General features: G+C 39.3%; 1 protein-coding gene and 1 long non-coding RNA gene across 2 annotated transcripts in view; one reads left to right on the forward strand and one right to left on the reverse strand.

Moving 5' to 3' along the window:
- ITFG1 (integrin alpha FG-GAP repeat containing 1) overlaps positions 1-14,560 on the forward strand; it is a 70,324-nt gene that overhangs the window by 24,618 nt on the left and 31,146 nt on the right. Inside the window, 3 exon segments of the mRNA XM_009557058.2 lie at positions 9,513-9,526; positions 9,528-9,557; positions 9,560-9,610. Coding sequence (XP_009555353.2) covers positions 9,513-9,526; positions 9,528-9,557; positions 9,560-9,610 — 95 coding nt within the window.
- LOC128853524 (uncharacterized) overlaps positions 1-14,560 on the reverse strand; it is a 114,720-nt gene that overhangs the window by 24,380 nt on the left and 75,780 nt on the right. The gene's annotated exons all lie outside the window — the stretch shown is intronic.

A 14,560-nucleotide genomic window follows, 5' to 3' on the forward strand; every position in this document is an offset into this window, starting at 1 on the left:
CAACATCTGCATATCCTTCTTACGTTGAGTATTCCAGACCTGGACACAGTGTTCCAGATGAGGTTTCAAGAGAGGAATAGAGAGGCAGAATCACTTCCCTCGACCTGCTGGCCACGCTTCTTTTGATGCAGCCCAGGATACGGTTGGCCTTCTGGGCTCTGAGCGCACATTGCCGGCTCATGTCGAGCTTCTCATCGACCAGCACCCTCAAGTCCTTCTCTGCAGGGCTGCTCTCAATCACATCGTCCCACATTGTGCACTGAAAACGGGGATTGCACTGACCCAGCTGCAGGACCTTACGCTTGGCTTTGTTGAACCTCATGAGGTTCTCAGAGGCCCACTTTTCCAGTCTGTCCAGGTCCCTCTGGATGAGATCCTGTCCTTCTGGTGTGGCAACTACACCACTCAGCTTGGTGTCATCCACAAACTTGCTGAGGGTGCATTCAATCTCGCTGTCAGTATCACTGAATGGCACTGGTCCCAGTATGGGCCCCTGAGGGACACCGTTCGTCACGGATCTCCATCTGGACTTTGAGCCATTGATCACTACTCTTTGAATATGACCATCCAACCAGTTTCTTATCCACATTACCGTCCACCCATCAAATCGATCTCTCTCCAATTGAGAGAGAAGGATGTTGTGGAGGACTGTGTCAAAGGCTTTATGAAAGATCACATCCATCAGTTTACCCATGTCCACTGCTGCGGTTAGCCCATCATAGAAAGCCACTAAGTTGGTCATACAGGATTTGCCCCTGGTGAAGCCATGCTGGCTGCCATTAATCACCTCCCTGTCCTCCATGTGCTTTAGCGTAGTTTCTAGGAGGATCTATTCCATGATCTTCCCAGGTACAGAGGTGGGGCTGACAGGTCGGTAGTTTTCAAGGTTGTCTTTTCTACCCTTTTTAAAAATGGGCAAAACGTTACCCTTCTTCCAGTCACCAGGAACTTGTTCTGACTGCCACGACTTTTCAAATATCATGGCTTGGCAAATAAAGTGGCTTTCAAGTAAAGTGGCTTGGCAACCACATCTGCCAATTCCCTTGGGACTCTGGGATGTATCTCATCATGTCCCATAGATTTATATATGTTCAGGTTCCTCAGGTGGTCATGAACCTGATCCTCCTCTAGTGTGGGAAGGGGTTTACCCCCCCCCCCGGTCACCATCTTGCTGTCCCATGACCCAGAAGAGGTGAAGAGGGCGGTTATCAGTGAAGACTGAGGCAAAAAAAGTTGTTAAATACCTCAGCCTCCTCCTCATCTGTTGATATGTGATCACCATTTTCGACCATTAGTCGGGATATGTTCTCTTTGGCCTTTCTCTTTTGATTGACATCCCTGTAAAAGCCCTTCTTGTTAGTCTTTACTTCCCTTGCCAAGTTCAGCTTCAGCTGCGCCTTTGTCTTTCTGACTTCATCCCTACACAACGGGGCAGTGTCCCTATACACATCCCAGGTTCCCTGTCCCTACTTGCAGTGCCTGTGCAGTTCCCTCGTCTTTTTTAGTATAACCACTAGGTCTTGACTCAGCCACGCTAGTCTCTTTCCTTTCCTGCCTGATTTTCTACATATGGAGACTGGGCACTCTTGCGCTTTATGGAAAGCTTCCTTAAATATTTTCCGTCTCTGTTCTGCTCCCTTGTCTCGGAGGACTATGTCCCAGGGAGTCCTACCGAGTAATTCCTTGAAGAGCTGGAAGTCTGCTTTCCTGAAATTTAGTGTCCTGACTATACTCCTCACCTGTCCCATACCCCTCTGGACCTTGAACTCCACCTGCAGCCCACGCTGCCTCCAATCCTAATGTCACCGATGAGTTCACTTGTATTGGTGACCAATGGTATTGGCTACCATTGTCAAATGGTAGCCTTGCTGTGTCATTTTGGTTTTATTTTTAAAAGTCAGACTCTGTTAGATGCAGAGTCCAGTTTTCTTGCTGCCACTTGGAGTTCTGAAGAGTTCTAGCAAAGCTGTTACTGACAGGTAGACACCTCTGCTGGATAGTTAATTATCCTTATCTAGCAGCTATGGATGGGTTTACAGAGCCATAGCAAATGAAATAAGGTAAAAGCTAAACAATGCTCTAGGTTCTTCTGTGAAATGTTTAATGTGATTTTCTAAAATGTTTGTAGAGGTGTTTGTAAAATCTTTACTGTTTATCTACACCTATAAACACTGAATATCATATTCGAAGGAAAGTATTAATAGAGTTCTACAGGGTTTACAATTAAAAAAAAAATGTGTTGAGGTTTTTGTAACCATTCTCCAAGCTGATGTTCTGAATAATGTGTCTTAGTAGGCACTAAGTAGAAATCTGGAGTTTTTAGTATTTTTATTTTTTGTTAATGATAGCAGTGTGGAAAGCGTTTTTTTTTTTTTTTTTTGTAGGATCATTTTATCTCTGTTAGGTAGTTAATGAGCCCAAGTGATGTATCATAATTCTAGATATTTATCATAATTAATGGAATTTTAATAAACCCTGGGATATCTTTGCGAGGAGAAGTGGAATTGTTCACATGTTAAAGTTAGTATTTTGAAGTGTGAATAAATTGGATGCACAGTGCTACAGCAGCACAGAACAGTCTGCAGGGTTTGCACAGCCAAGATTGAAAATAATGGGAAGAAACGTGTGCAGGAAGTTAAGAAATGCATGCAAATAGATGTAGATGGGCAGCATATGTGACAAAGTGGCTAGAGAGGCAAGTTATCATCTATGGGAGGAGCTGGTGGCCGTAAAGAAGCTGGCTTCTCGGAACTGGCTGTTCTTAAAGGTCTTGGCCATTTCATCTCTGAGAGAGCACTCAGCACACATCTTGCAGTCTGAGGGTCCTGCTTTCTCATCCTAAACAGCTATGTACACACTGTCATCTTTATCTTCATTCAGGATTGCTCAGGTTCATCCAGGGTAAAGAAAGGGAAACAGTTTCATGGTCTTTCTGCCCATTACTTTTCCTAAGCAAGTGAAAAGAGTGCTATAAATGTGTGTGTTTTGAAAGAGGAGAGAAGTTTGTTCTGACAACTACAGAAATGCTTGTAACTATGATTTCAAATGTACTATTTGAGCACTCTTATGACTTTAATTTATCTTCCTTATGTTGTAATGAGTGGCAGGAAATTGATTAGTACATCCTTTTTTATTTCGTCTTTCCAGTATTAATTTAAAATAATCAAGATAACAAATAATTATTTTTTCATTGAACAAAGCTTTAGAGAATATTGAAGTGAATATAATACTAAAACAGTATATATGAGTAATGAAGGGATATAATTCTAAATTGCATGTTCTTTAGAAAATGCACTCCACTAGCATCAAAAAATCCTGCCTACAGCCAAATAGTTCCATAAGAGTGGCTATACTGTAACTGGTAGGAGGAAAAAACCTTTTCATGCAAAGGAGGCTTTTAGCTGAGTTCTGATCATCTTCATTCCAGTATTTTTTGTGCTGCACCAGTCTAACAATAACGAGGCAAAATCTCATATTATTTGAATAACGCTGTGTCTGTAACCACATCCACTGTGCTGTGGCTGCATGTGTTTAGATACTTAAAATGTAGACATTTATCATAGAGATTCTGCTTATAGTGAGCTGAAGTTAAAGACAATGCCTTACTAGAGCTGCTTTCTCAGACCTGAGCATCTTATTTTCAGTTTTCTGTTTCCAAAATTATGAAATAATGATTGTCAAAAGTTAAAGGAAGTTAAGTTATGGTGGTTTGCAGTTTGAAATAGCAGTTTGGCTTTCTGTAATGGGGCCTGAAAGAGTTTTCATTGCACAACAAATCAAAATAGTACAATGAAAATGTAAAGATTGTGCTCCCTTCTACTGAAGCAGCTTTTGCCAAACCTATACACAAAGCAGGCCCTACCAGAGCACTGTGACTCTGCTCTATGCACACTGCAGGCATCTCACTGATGCCACTGGGTACAGCTGCTGTGACTAGAAACACGTTCAATATGCAGTCACAGATCTTGTTTCTGTGTTGTCTGCCTCTATTTTCTTCCCCTTCTTGACATTTTCTGTACTTCATAGCTGATGTGCCAGCCTTGCTGTTTGCTAAACATCTCAGAGGATCCCATAGTTCTCTGTGCATTCACTCTCTACCACTTGTCATTTACTTAACTTCATGTATATGAAACAACGTTGGGTCCAGACATGAGCTCAGGAGTATCACTTGTGTTACTGTTTGTCCTTTCCATCCACCTTTCCATTTGTACAGTGTTACACTTCCACAGTCCCAGGTTCTGATTTATTGATTATACCGACATCTTAGCAAAAGATGTTGCGTTTCAAAACATGACTTTGTCTGACATTATTTCCTGCTTCCATAAGTTTTATTTGCTGTACTCTTTCCAGTGACCATCCAGTAATTAGATGTCATTTGAAAAAAAGGGGGAACTTTGAATAAGAACCTGACTGAGAACCTCCAAAAGCAGCTAATTTAGTATAAGGTTTCCTTTCTTAAACTAAGCAGGTTGAACAACAGCTACTAACTAGGAATTATTTAGATAAACGGAGCCTGAAGAAAGGACAATTGGGCGATTCATGAGGAACTGTCACAGGTGTCAGTGTAATCTTAGCACCAAATGCTCAAATTATAAAGATTTTTTTTTTTCCGAGAAAAATACATCTATCTATATGTATCTGAAAGGTCTGCTACATTTCTGTATATACATATTTGTGTGTATGTTCTAATGGAAAAATATGCAAAAGCAGGTGTATATGTTTCAATATATTTATGGTAATGGAGTAGACCTTAGACTTTATGTCTAAATTGGAACCGCTAAAACAAGTTGCGCTCCGCTCTGTTACGTGATAGCAATGACTGGTACATTATCCCGACCAAAGAACAGCGAACAATTGACAAATTTGTATTGCACTTTTAAAAATAAATCAGAAATGCTTTGTGACATAGTTATTACAAATGGCATTTCAGTTGATTAAGGTGAGAAGAGCTGGGCACTAGAGAATTCTGTGCTTATTTAGCTGACGCATTGCTCCAAACAAGTAAGAGCTCTTCATTATTTCTTTTTCTATTCTTCTCGTGTCACTATGGTAATTGCAGTGCAGTGGTTGCTATAGCAAAAATGATTAATGCTCCGTTGTTGTTATCTGTGTGCGAGCAGAGGCTTTTTATAAGATCTGCTTGTACTGTCTTTGGAGGAAATCAGAGATGTTGGCTAGAATTTTGATAAATAATTGCAATTATCCAAAGTTTTAATAATAGTCATGTAAAATAGTGCAAAAAATGTATATTTGTCAAAGAAATCTAAGGATTTCAGTGGGACACTCTGGAAGCAAACAAGTATTTTTCAGTAATGAGATGAACGTGAACTGTATTTTGGACACACAAACCTGCTGCTTTCTTGCTACACTGAAGATTACTGAGATTTGTCTTTGAAGTCGTGACCCAGAAGCAATTAGCATAGAATATTGTGCTGTTTATAGAGTGCACTAGGTAATTTTTATAGAAGTGTTTAATGTTATAACTCCTATTCAACTATGATTGCTTCAGTTGGTTTATTGGCAAATGATAAATCACCTTTTTTGATATCTGGTCTAAGAATGTAAGCATTTGGTTAATCAGTCACTGATTTTGCTTAGTTTAGGCAAAGAAATTTGTTGCAGCCTGTATGTAAAGAGAATAAAACTCAGCTTTCTGAAACCAAACTAGATCGAACTGTTGATAGTATCCTCATAAGTAAATACAACACGACTCTTACTTTGTCTAAGTAGCATTTAGCTGATTCCACTTCAGTTTTGTGTCTTGTATGCACTACTTCTTTTCTTGGCTGCTGCTTTATCTGTGCGGTGTCACCTGATTTGAAGTCTGTGTTTAGTCCTGCTATGCAAACTTGCTTACTTTTTAGCAAAGCATGGCTTGAGATTGTTTTGTTAAAGCTCTGTGCAAGTCTTTTAGGGACCTGAACTCAAATTTTTCTTGTGTTTAAAATCCTGTAATCCAACTAATAATCCTAAGACAATCTTCTCTGTCCTCCTCCCAACCAAGGAATTGAAGCTATACAAACTCGTGTCACTGTTACGAATTAGCAGACCACACAGCATCTACATGTCAGTGTTCAGTTCAGCGAGATGCTAGGATAGTCAATGCTAGGGTCAATGAATCTTTTGGAGTAACCACTGAGATACTGTTTGCCTTTTGTGAATTTGTTCTAAAACATGTTCTTATGCTGCAGTATATTAACATTGCAATTTGAACATATAACACTCTTTAATAACATTATGTTGTTTTTAATCTGATTTAGAAGCTTTTTTTCTGCTTTCTCCCATTCAAATTTACTTTTAGAATAGATTGAGAAGATTTATATTCTTTGAAAGTGTGAATACTGAAAATCAAAATTCAGCTGCAAGGAATTTTTGTCTTAGATTCTCTCTGTGTGGGGTGTGGTCTGCACCACCTGTGTCTTCTGGTTTACTCTTCTTGGGTCGCTACCAATTTGCAGACATGGGCAAGATGGGAAGAAGCGTTTGTGTCCATGGCTTTTCTTTGAAATACAGTGAACAGGCTGTTGTAAGTAAGTAAGGATTGTCTTGTGATTCCTAGATGGCATAAGACGACTAATTTTGGCTTTATATGTTTTGGCATAGGCACTGATTTATAGCTGATAAGTATGTGACTGTTACTTTTATAGCATTTTCCCTGCCTATAAAATTTGATCTTTATTAACCATGTAGTTCTTTAGTATCACAGTCAAGCCAGAATCACGTGTTGAGAACATGCCAACTAACAGTTGAGTTTTTATTTGTATGTCAAACATGCTTTAAGTCGCTTGGTGCTAGCAAAGAACATGTGGTGTTTACTGTATGTTTAGCCACATCTAGTGCTACAGATTACATTGAAATTACAAATAAGGATAACCTTGAGATTTCCAGCTGTTTGAACTGAGATTGTTTAAAATCCGTGCAGTAATAGAAGGGTTGAATAGTAGACCCTAGGAGCTGAGTTGAAGATTGCAGAGGATCTCTAGAAGAAGATTTCTGAGGTAGACCGAGGCTGAAATATATCATTAGAAACATGTTATGCAATGGGGTTCTTTTTAAAAGATCTGAAACCAGTGCAGCTTATTTCAGCTGGTCTGATAGTTCATCTGGCTGTTGTTACCAGTGCGTGTTTTGTCGCCTGAGAGTACCTAATTGCACTGCAGCAAATGTGCTCATGATACTCCTTGTTAATGTCTGTCTTCCTCTGCCTTTGTGGAGGAATTTAAATGAAAGATTAGAATTTAAAAATTGAATGATATTTATTTAAATTGAGATTGAAACCAAGCACGAAGATGAGAAAAGTTAGCATTGTAAGTCCAGGGTAAGTTTGGAGACCTAGAGACTGAGCTCTTCTCTGAGAAACTGCTGGGGTTCTCTCTCTGGTCTTCAGGATTAGAACCAAAGGTTATTATTTCAGCAGGTGCTGCCAAGGTGGGAATTGCTGAAAGATTAGGAATAAATTACTTCCTTTCAGAACTGGAAAAGCTGCTGTATCAGTTTGTTGCTTTCACATAGCACCTTCAAAAATATAGGAAATGTGGTATTTCTAGTTTCTACAGGTGAGGACAGTTTAAAACAGCAGTGGATAATGAAACATTCTGGTTTAGCTTTGTACCTAGGGCTGGGTTTTGGGGAAGTTTCTTGGTTTTTTTGAACAAAGATTAATGCAAGATTTGCATTTCAATAAACTATTCTACAGTGTTAGCCAATATTTGAGTGGGTTTTATCCTTATTCCTTTTTATTTTTGTCAAAAGCAGTAACTGCTGCAGTTATTTGTAAAATGCGTGTTGCCTTTTTTGACAGTCTCTGATTTGTCTCCAGAAAATAGCTTTTGATCAGTGGAAGATGCATCTGTGCATCGTAAGATGTGCATTAGAAATAAAAACTAGAGAAGAAATAAGAGGTAGTAGTACAATAGAGATGAAGAATGTTGGACTTTCTTTCTTTTGATTGCTACTTTTCTGTAATACTGTATTTAGCTAATTGTGGGTTTTCTTAAACTCCTTTGCTACGACGTGGAAGGTATCCTTGTTCACTGATGTACTATTTCTAGCTATATTCTCATTAGCGGTGAGGTGAAAAAATTCATGAGGCAGATGGGACACAGGAAGCTGCTAAAGGTGACTGTTTTTCTCACTTGGAAGTGCTTGGTATTTCCATCACTCCTCCCCCCATTATGTCCCGACTTCCTTATGTAAAAATGGAGGGACCAGAAACTGAACTGTGCACTGGTGTGAATCTGTGGATACAAAAAGGTGCTTAGCTCCATGGAACTGTAACCTGGCAGCCTGAGAAAGTGTTCCTTACAGTGCAGGTAGAGTATGATGATACACTTGGGCTGTGTCAGTACTGTATTGGGGAATGGATAAGAGATTCCACGGTGTTGGCAGGTGGTCTAGTTTTGCATATTAACTAAGGAGATTTCATCAAGCAACTTTACAAAATCCACTTGATATATCAATACTGAGCTACTCAGAACTGCACAGGCCAAGGAGCCACTTGAAAAGATGAGTTTCTATATTGCACAACAAGCTTTGATTCCATAGGCTGGAAAACCAGAGTCCCGGACATTTATTTTCCTGGTCTGGCACACGCCAGCTCTCTCACAAGTCAGGTCTGGTTAAAATCGGGACTTGCAACAGTCGGCATTAATGTGGCACTCTGGCTGCTGCTTTTGGCTGCTGACATCCACTCACCACTCAGCCCCTCCAGGGAATTTGGGGCTCTCTTGGCTGGAGGGCAGTGCAGCCCTGAAGGTACTGGGCCCGCCGGGCTACAGGGTTAGAGGGAACATGGGGGCTTGTTCTGGAGCAGATAATGAGCAGTGAATTGATTTTTTTTTTCCATTACATGCTCCGAGTGTCAGAATTCTAGATGGAAATAGACCTTGTTTGTTTGAACATGAAAAAGGTCTTTACCATTATTCTGGTAAAGGTTTTGGAAATACTTAGATTAAAGGCGCTGGAAGAACATTTTAGAAAACCTGCAAATTAGTCAGATTTGCCTAATTGTGTAGGCCTGGAATTTATTCGCCATTGTGTTAGTCAACTTCCTGTGTTGCTTTTTATCTTATGTTACAGATTAACATATTACATGTGAACTCATGACTCTTAGAGTCTTGCTGACAGGACAAGAGTTTAAAACCAGTGCAGAACATTAAATAAGTTTGTATGGTAGGCTTGTGATGGTAGATTTATATTAAGATAATTTTTCTTCACAAACTAAACACAGGATTGAATATATTACTAAGCACTTATTCTGCTAAATATATCACATTCGCATCAGAAATAAAATTCAAAACTTTCTATTCTCGGTCAAGCTGAAAATACAGCAACAAAGACAGTCTTCAAACAAAAGCCCCAAACTAGGTGATTGGGTTAAGGATTTTGAAAAGGTCTGTTTTTCTCATGTATTTTTCACATTTAAAAAAAAATAATAAAGTATTCACAGCTTATTATCTCTGCAAACTGATTTTGCAAATACAAAGCCTACTGCCTTTTTTTCTCTTTGACAGATGGAGACGGACAAAAGTGAACATTTATTACCAGTCTGTGAAGAATAAAACATGTCAAAAAAAGTGCCATCTACTTAACTAAGCTAGGATTGAATCAGGTATTGTGAGTTTGGAATTGCAAACTTTCTTCCACTTTCTTGTATGCAAAACACTGCATTCTACGCACCGTGACTGCCACTAGCACGAAATGACAAACAAGGTTTGCATCAAGAGTTGAAAACAGATCTAATGATTCAAATAAGCTTCTCACCCTTAAGTTAGGAGTTATTTTAGTAAAATAGTTATTAGTAAAAAATTATATATGTGATATATATATAGAGAGAGAGACAGAACGCATAACAAGTTGAACCAGCCCACCACCTCTTAGCATTTGTTTCTACTGTGTCTTTGATTGTTATTAATTAATTAAATTTCCAAAATGGTATCTGAGGGCTTGTTTAGGCTATGTAATTCAGGACTGAGTTTCTATTAACTATTCAGTTTTGTTTGCTCACAGCATTACTTCTTTCGAGAGATATAGACATAATTCATGTAATAGATTATTATACATTCATTTATTTTAAAGCGAAGTGCTAATCCTTTAAGTACTGTTGTGCCCTGCTTTATAATAAAGTTTCAGCTTAGAATAAATTACCCTAACATTGTTTGATGCCTTGATAAATGTTTTTGTTAAACTCCTATTTAAGCAATGGGAATCTGAAGATCAGGGGCCACCTATAAAGAACTTGCTCATAGTGGACAGTAAAGCCCATCGCAGTGCACGTCCAGAAATTTACCATGTATGCCATACTACTTCTAGCCAGGGTAGGGATTACTGATTAGTCCCTACTGACAAACTAACAGTAGAATGGTTTTTGTCAAGCAGTGCCCTCTCTGATCTGTATTTCAGAATTTATGGGTGAATGGACCGTTTGCTCAAGAGGCAGTACGAACTTCAACAAGGGGCTGCTGCTTACAGTCTGCACCCCAAGCTACTAGCATAGCTTTTCTCCTGTGAAGAATTGGAATTTCCATGACACAGGCTGCAGCAGACTTTTCTTACCAGTGAGAAAACTACCCTGGGTTGGAAATGAAAGCACATAGTTACCAGTCAGTTAGGAGGGGAACTAGGATGGAAAATACCAGCAGTGTAAGACAGACTGACTAACTCTAAACTTCATAAAGTTCTCTCTCAGCTGTGCTGTGTTTGGTGGTTGTGCATTGGGGTTTTTACATCAATCCCTGTGAACTCAGAACGAGGGGATGGTTAATGATGTCACTGGATACACCATGTCATAGCAGAGTTTGATTTACAGGTCATAGCCTTTGCGTAGAGCCAGTGGATGCTTAGTTCGTGATACATGCCCTTCTCTCTGCTCAGAGGGGGAGAATGCAGCCGTTAGTTAGATCAGCGTGTACGGGCTGCTGACATTTTGCTGTTGAGTAGCTGGAGTGCTCTTGTGTTAAATGACAACTGTTCTTGAGCTTGGAATTTAGCTTCTTGCTCTTAATAATGCAAGAAGGAAAAGACCAATTGATTTTTTCCTGCTCAAGTAAATTTGAGACAGAAGTTCATCACTGGGCAGTAATGTCACTGTAGAAAACAAACACACCCAAGCAGCATGGTGAGTTGAGAGCAGCAGATGGCCGAGCAATGCGCTAAGGCAAACTCTGGTGTTCCTGGGCAGGTTTCTAGAATGCAGCAAGGCAGCAGGGGGCAGAGGAAGGGTGGGGGTCGATTTGTAATATCCAAATGCTTTCTGAAGTAGAATTTTTTATTATACGTTCGTTTTGTGTTAGACGTTTTTTCTGTTCCTTCATTATTTTATTTTTTTGATAGATATCAACTATTAGTTACAAATACATCAGATTGTCAACATACTACTGTTGATACTCATCAGCATATTTAATTTTTATAGTTAATTTAGCAATCTCGCTGTGTAGTTTCAGTTTAAAATAATTTCCAAGATAATGACATTTGAGTTAAAAATTAGCAGCCAAATATTGTCATTTTATTTTAAAAAGTGAAGAAGCCGTATATTCTCATCCTGCTAGAGGAAGGTATTAAAAAGTATTAAGAGCGAGCTAGAAACTTTTAAAGAAATTTTCCCTGCATGTTTCTAGAATTACCTTTTAAATTAAAAAAATGACAGTATCAAATGGCATGCACTGATGACTTGTTCTGGCTAAACTTTTTAAAGAGTTATATCTAGAATACTCTGTTCTTGCACTCTTAAGACTTGTCTAGAGGTGATGGAGGTATTTTTTTCTGAGCATTTCATCTTTTCCATTCTGATACAGTGGGGAAATATCACAATCTTCATTCTATGCTGCAGTGTTTCCCATGTGTTGCATGGTTCCTTCAGGTAGAAATCTATTTAAACATGTTACTTCCCATATTTATTAGGACTTGAAATGTTTACATTTCCATTGAATGTGTCACGGTGAGTCATGGTGCCCCAACTTCCAAGCTTTGACTGAATAAGTTAATCTTCTTGAAAAACGATAAACATAAACTCTCTGGGATCAATTCCTTTGTTTAATTTAAGCCCTGTACAATATGAGGGAAATAATAACAAGCCCTAGTGGTGCAGAATGTGTTTCAACAAGAGGATGAGGGGTCCCTTGTGGATCAGGTGAGTAATTATAGGGAAACTATGAGAACTGGGGGATTGCAGTGTGTTACTGAGAAAGTAGAAGAGCTATATATCCACTATCTCTGTTCGGTCTTTGCTGTGGGCTGTATGGAGGATTTTTTAGTGGTAAAAAAATTCTGGTTTCCAGATTTATTTTTCTTTAAGAAACTTGCTGATCTCGTATCTGAAAGATCACAAAATTGGATGCCTGTCTCATAGGAAATATCTTGCCTGCGGTACTGGACCTGATTCTGTCCTTCCTTCTTGTTTGTTGTGACATTTGATGAACCAAATGGAAAACTGTTAATGTAGTTTCCGCGATAGTGGTGTGATGCCATTGGGATGAAAATCCGTAGCGTCAGAAAAAACACGTCTGTAGCATTCGTGGTTCTAAAAATGTGCTGTGGAGAGCATGCAATGGCACTTCAGGCTTTGGAGTTTGTGCTGAGTAGGGGTCTTGTTCGATGTCTGGTCAGTCTGCTGTAATATTCTCATGGTGTCTTTGGCACAGCTGGATGACTACTGGAAAGCCAAGCACATCTAGAAGAATTATTACAAGGATGATCTTTCACCATAGTTTTAATTTATTTAATGATTCCATCTTGATAAGTATTAAAAACATCTCAGATTAATTTTCTCCTTATGGATGATGGAGCACAAGTAAAGGCCAACAAATCCATATGAGTGACTAAGGAGATGCAGACCTACTGAAACTGTAAAAGAATGTGAATGTTTCCATAGCAACAGGAAGATTGCTGTCAGCCCTGAAGTAGAATCCCATACGCCGTTTGAGATTGTGGCAGGTGTAAGGACACCTCAGGACTGCTCTAAATTCACCTGCAGACTAATCTGCCAGCTGATTGGATCTCTCAACTAGATTCTGAAATTAGACAAAGTTCTCACTGAAACTTGGTTTAATGTCCCTAGTGCTGTTCATTGTGGAAATGCTAGATATTACAGTATTCTTAGGAATGACTAAACCTCCTTTTAATTTTGCCAAGTATTCAGGTAGGATTTTCAGTTTGTTTCCTGAGGCAAACAGTATGATTTCAGTCCTTCATCTGAGAGTTTCTTTGTGGGCCTGACGACTCTGATCACCTCTCTGTACAATAGAAAGGTTATAGCTATATTCCTTTATAAGTCTAGTAGCTGTGAAGGAGAGAACAGCAGTGCATCCTGCCAGCAAAGCACGGGTCTCTGTGGTGTCACCCTCGGGTCTGGAGGGGTTGATATGACAGCGCTGATCATCAGCTGCAGTTGGTCGCTGTCAGGTTTTTCCGCATTCCTCTGTGGGAGGAAAATTGAGCTGCTGTAATTTTCGTGAATCTCAGCTTCTACATCTTATCATTTCTAAGTTGCTTGTCTTTCTCAAAGCGTTGTCTTCCAGGCTTTGAACAATGTAGTTCATGCAGTAATGGGTAGGAGATTTACGTTAGGTTATTTTTATGCAATAGTGGGTACTGAACTGGATACAGAATTCAGGGTGCCTTCATGCTTCCTGAAAGCATAATGCATGCTGAAATCACGGGATTTATTGTTATGTGCAGCTGAGCTACAGTATGCGCATACAGTACAGGGGGAGGCCTCAGGAAAAGGACTTTGGTTGCTGTGGCCAGTTCTTCTTCAGGCCACTCTTGGTACTCATCGTTCAGTGGGATGGGATGTGTTTGTCATAGAAAAGAAAGAGAAACCCTGGCATTTCCAGAAAAGGTGTTGGCCAAGAGGAGGGCTGCCAGTTTCCAGATGCTTTTCTGGCTCACGGGCCAGCTCTCTGCTGGGTCAGGTGGCCTGGAGCGGGCACCTGGCTGGCTAGGGGTCTATGCCTTATAGGTTTCTGGCCATAGTTTGAAAATGTATATGTCTTAATGCCACAATTTTGGCTCAAAAAAAACTGTGAGCAGGCTTTAGAGGAAGAGACCAGCTTTTCAAATGTATAGAGAAATGCAGACTCTGAGAGAAATTAGCCCTTTTTAGTTAAGTGGGGTGAGCACAACTAGTTTTAAATTTTTTTTAAGTGCCCGAGATAATTTTTTCAGTATGTGAAAGATGCTGTTTGCACAGAGTGATACAGTATTCTCTCTTCTACTTGTTGAACACAGTACTTGAAGAATTTAAAAGCAAATTTTCAAGCACTTAAATAAGGTCATTTTCTTACTTTAGTTTAGAAAATCATTAATCAGAGGAGTAAAAATATCTATATAAATGTTTTAAGTAAGGAATATTAGTGGTGCCCTGCAATGGAATTTAACAGAATAAGTAAATCTTGGATTTCACTGAATGAATTTTATGTGTCATTTAATTTTTTGTTAGACACACTCATGTCCATTATTCAAGTCTGTTTTTCATCGGAAGCTAGGTAAAAGAAATCATATGATCAGAAAGCTGCAGAAACACACCTCTGCATGTCCTCATTTTACTCACCTATTCCAGTCA

Source organism: Cuculus canorus, chromosome 13 (assembly GCF_017976375.1).
Source record: "Cuculus canorus isolate bCucCan1 chromosome 13, bCucCan1.pri, whole genome shotgun sequence".
In the NCBI taxonomy this organism is placed as follows: Eukaryota; Metazoa; Chordata; class Aves; order Cuculiformes; family Cuculidae; genus Cuculus; species Cuculus canorus.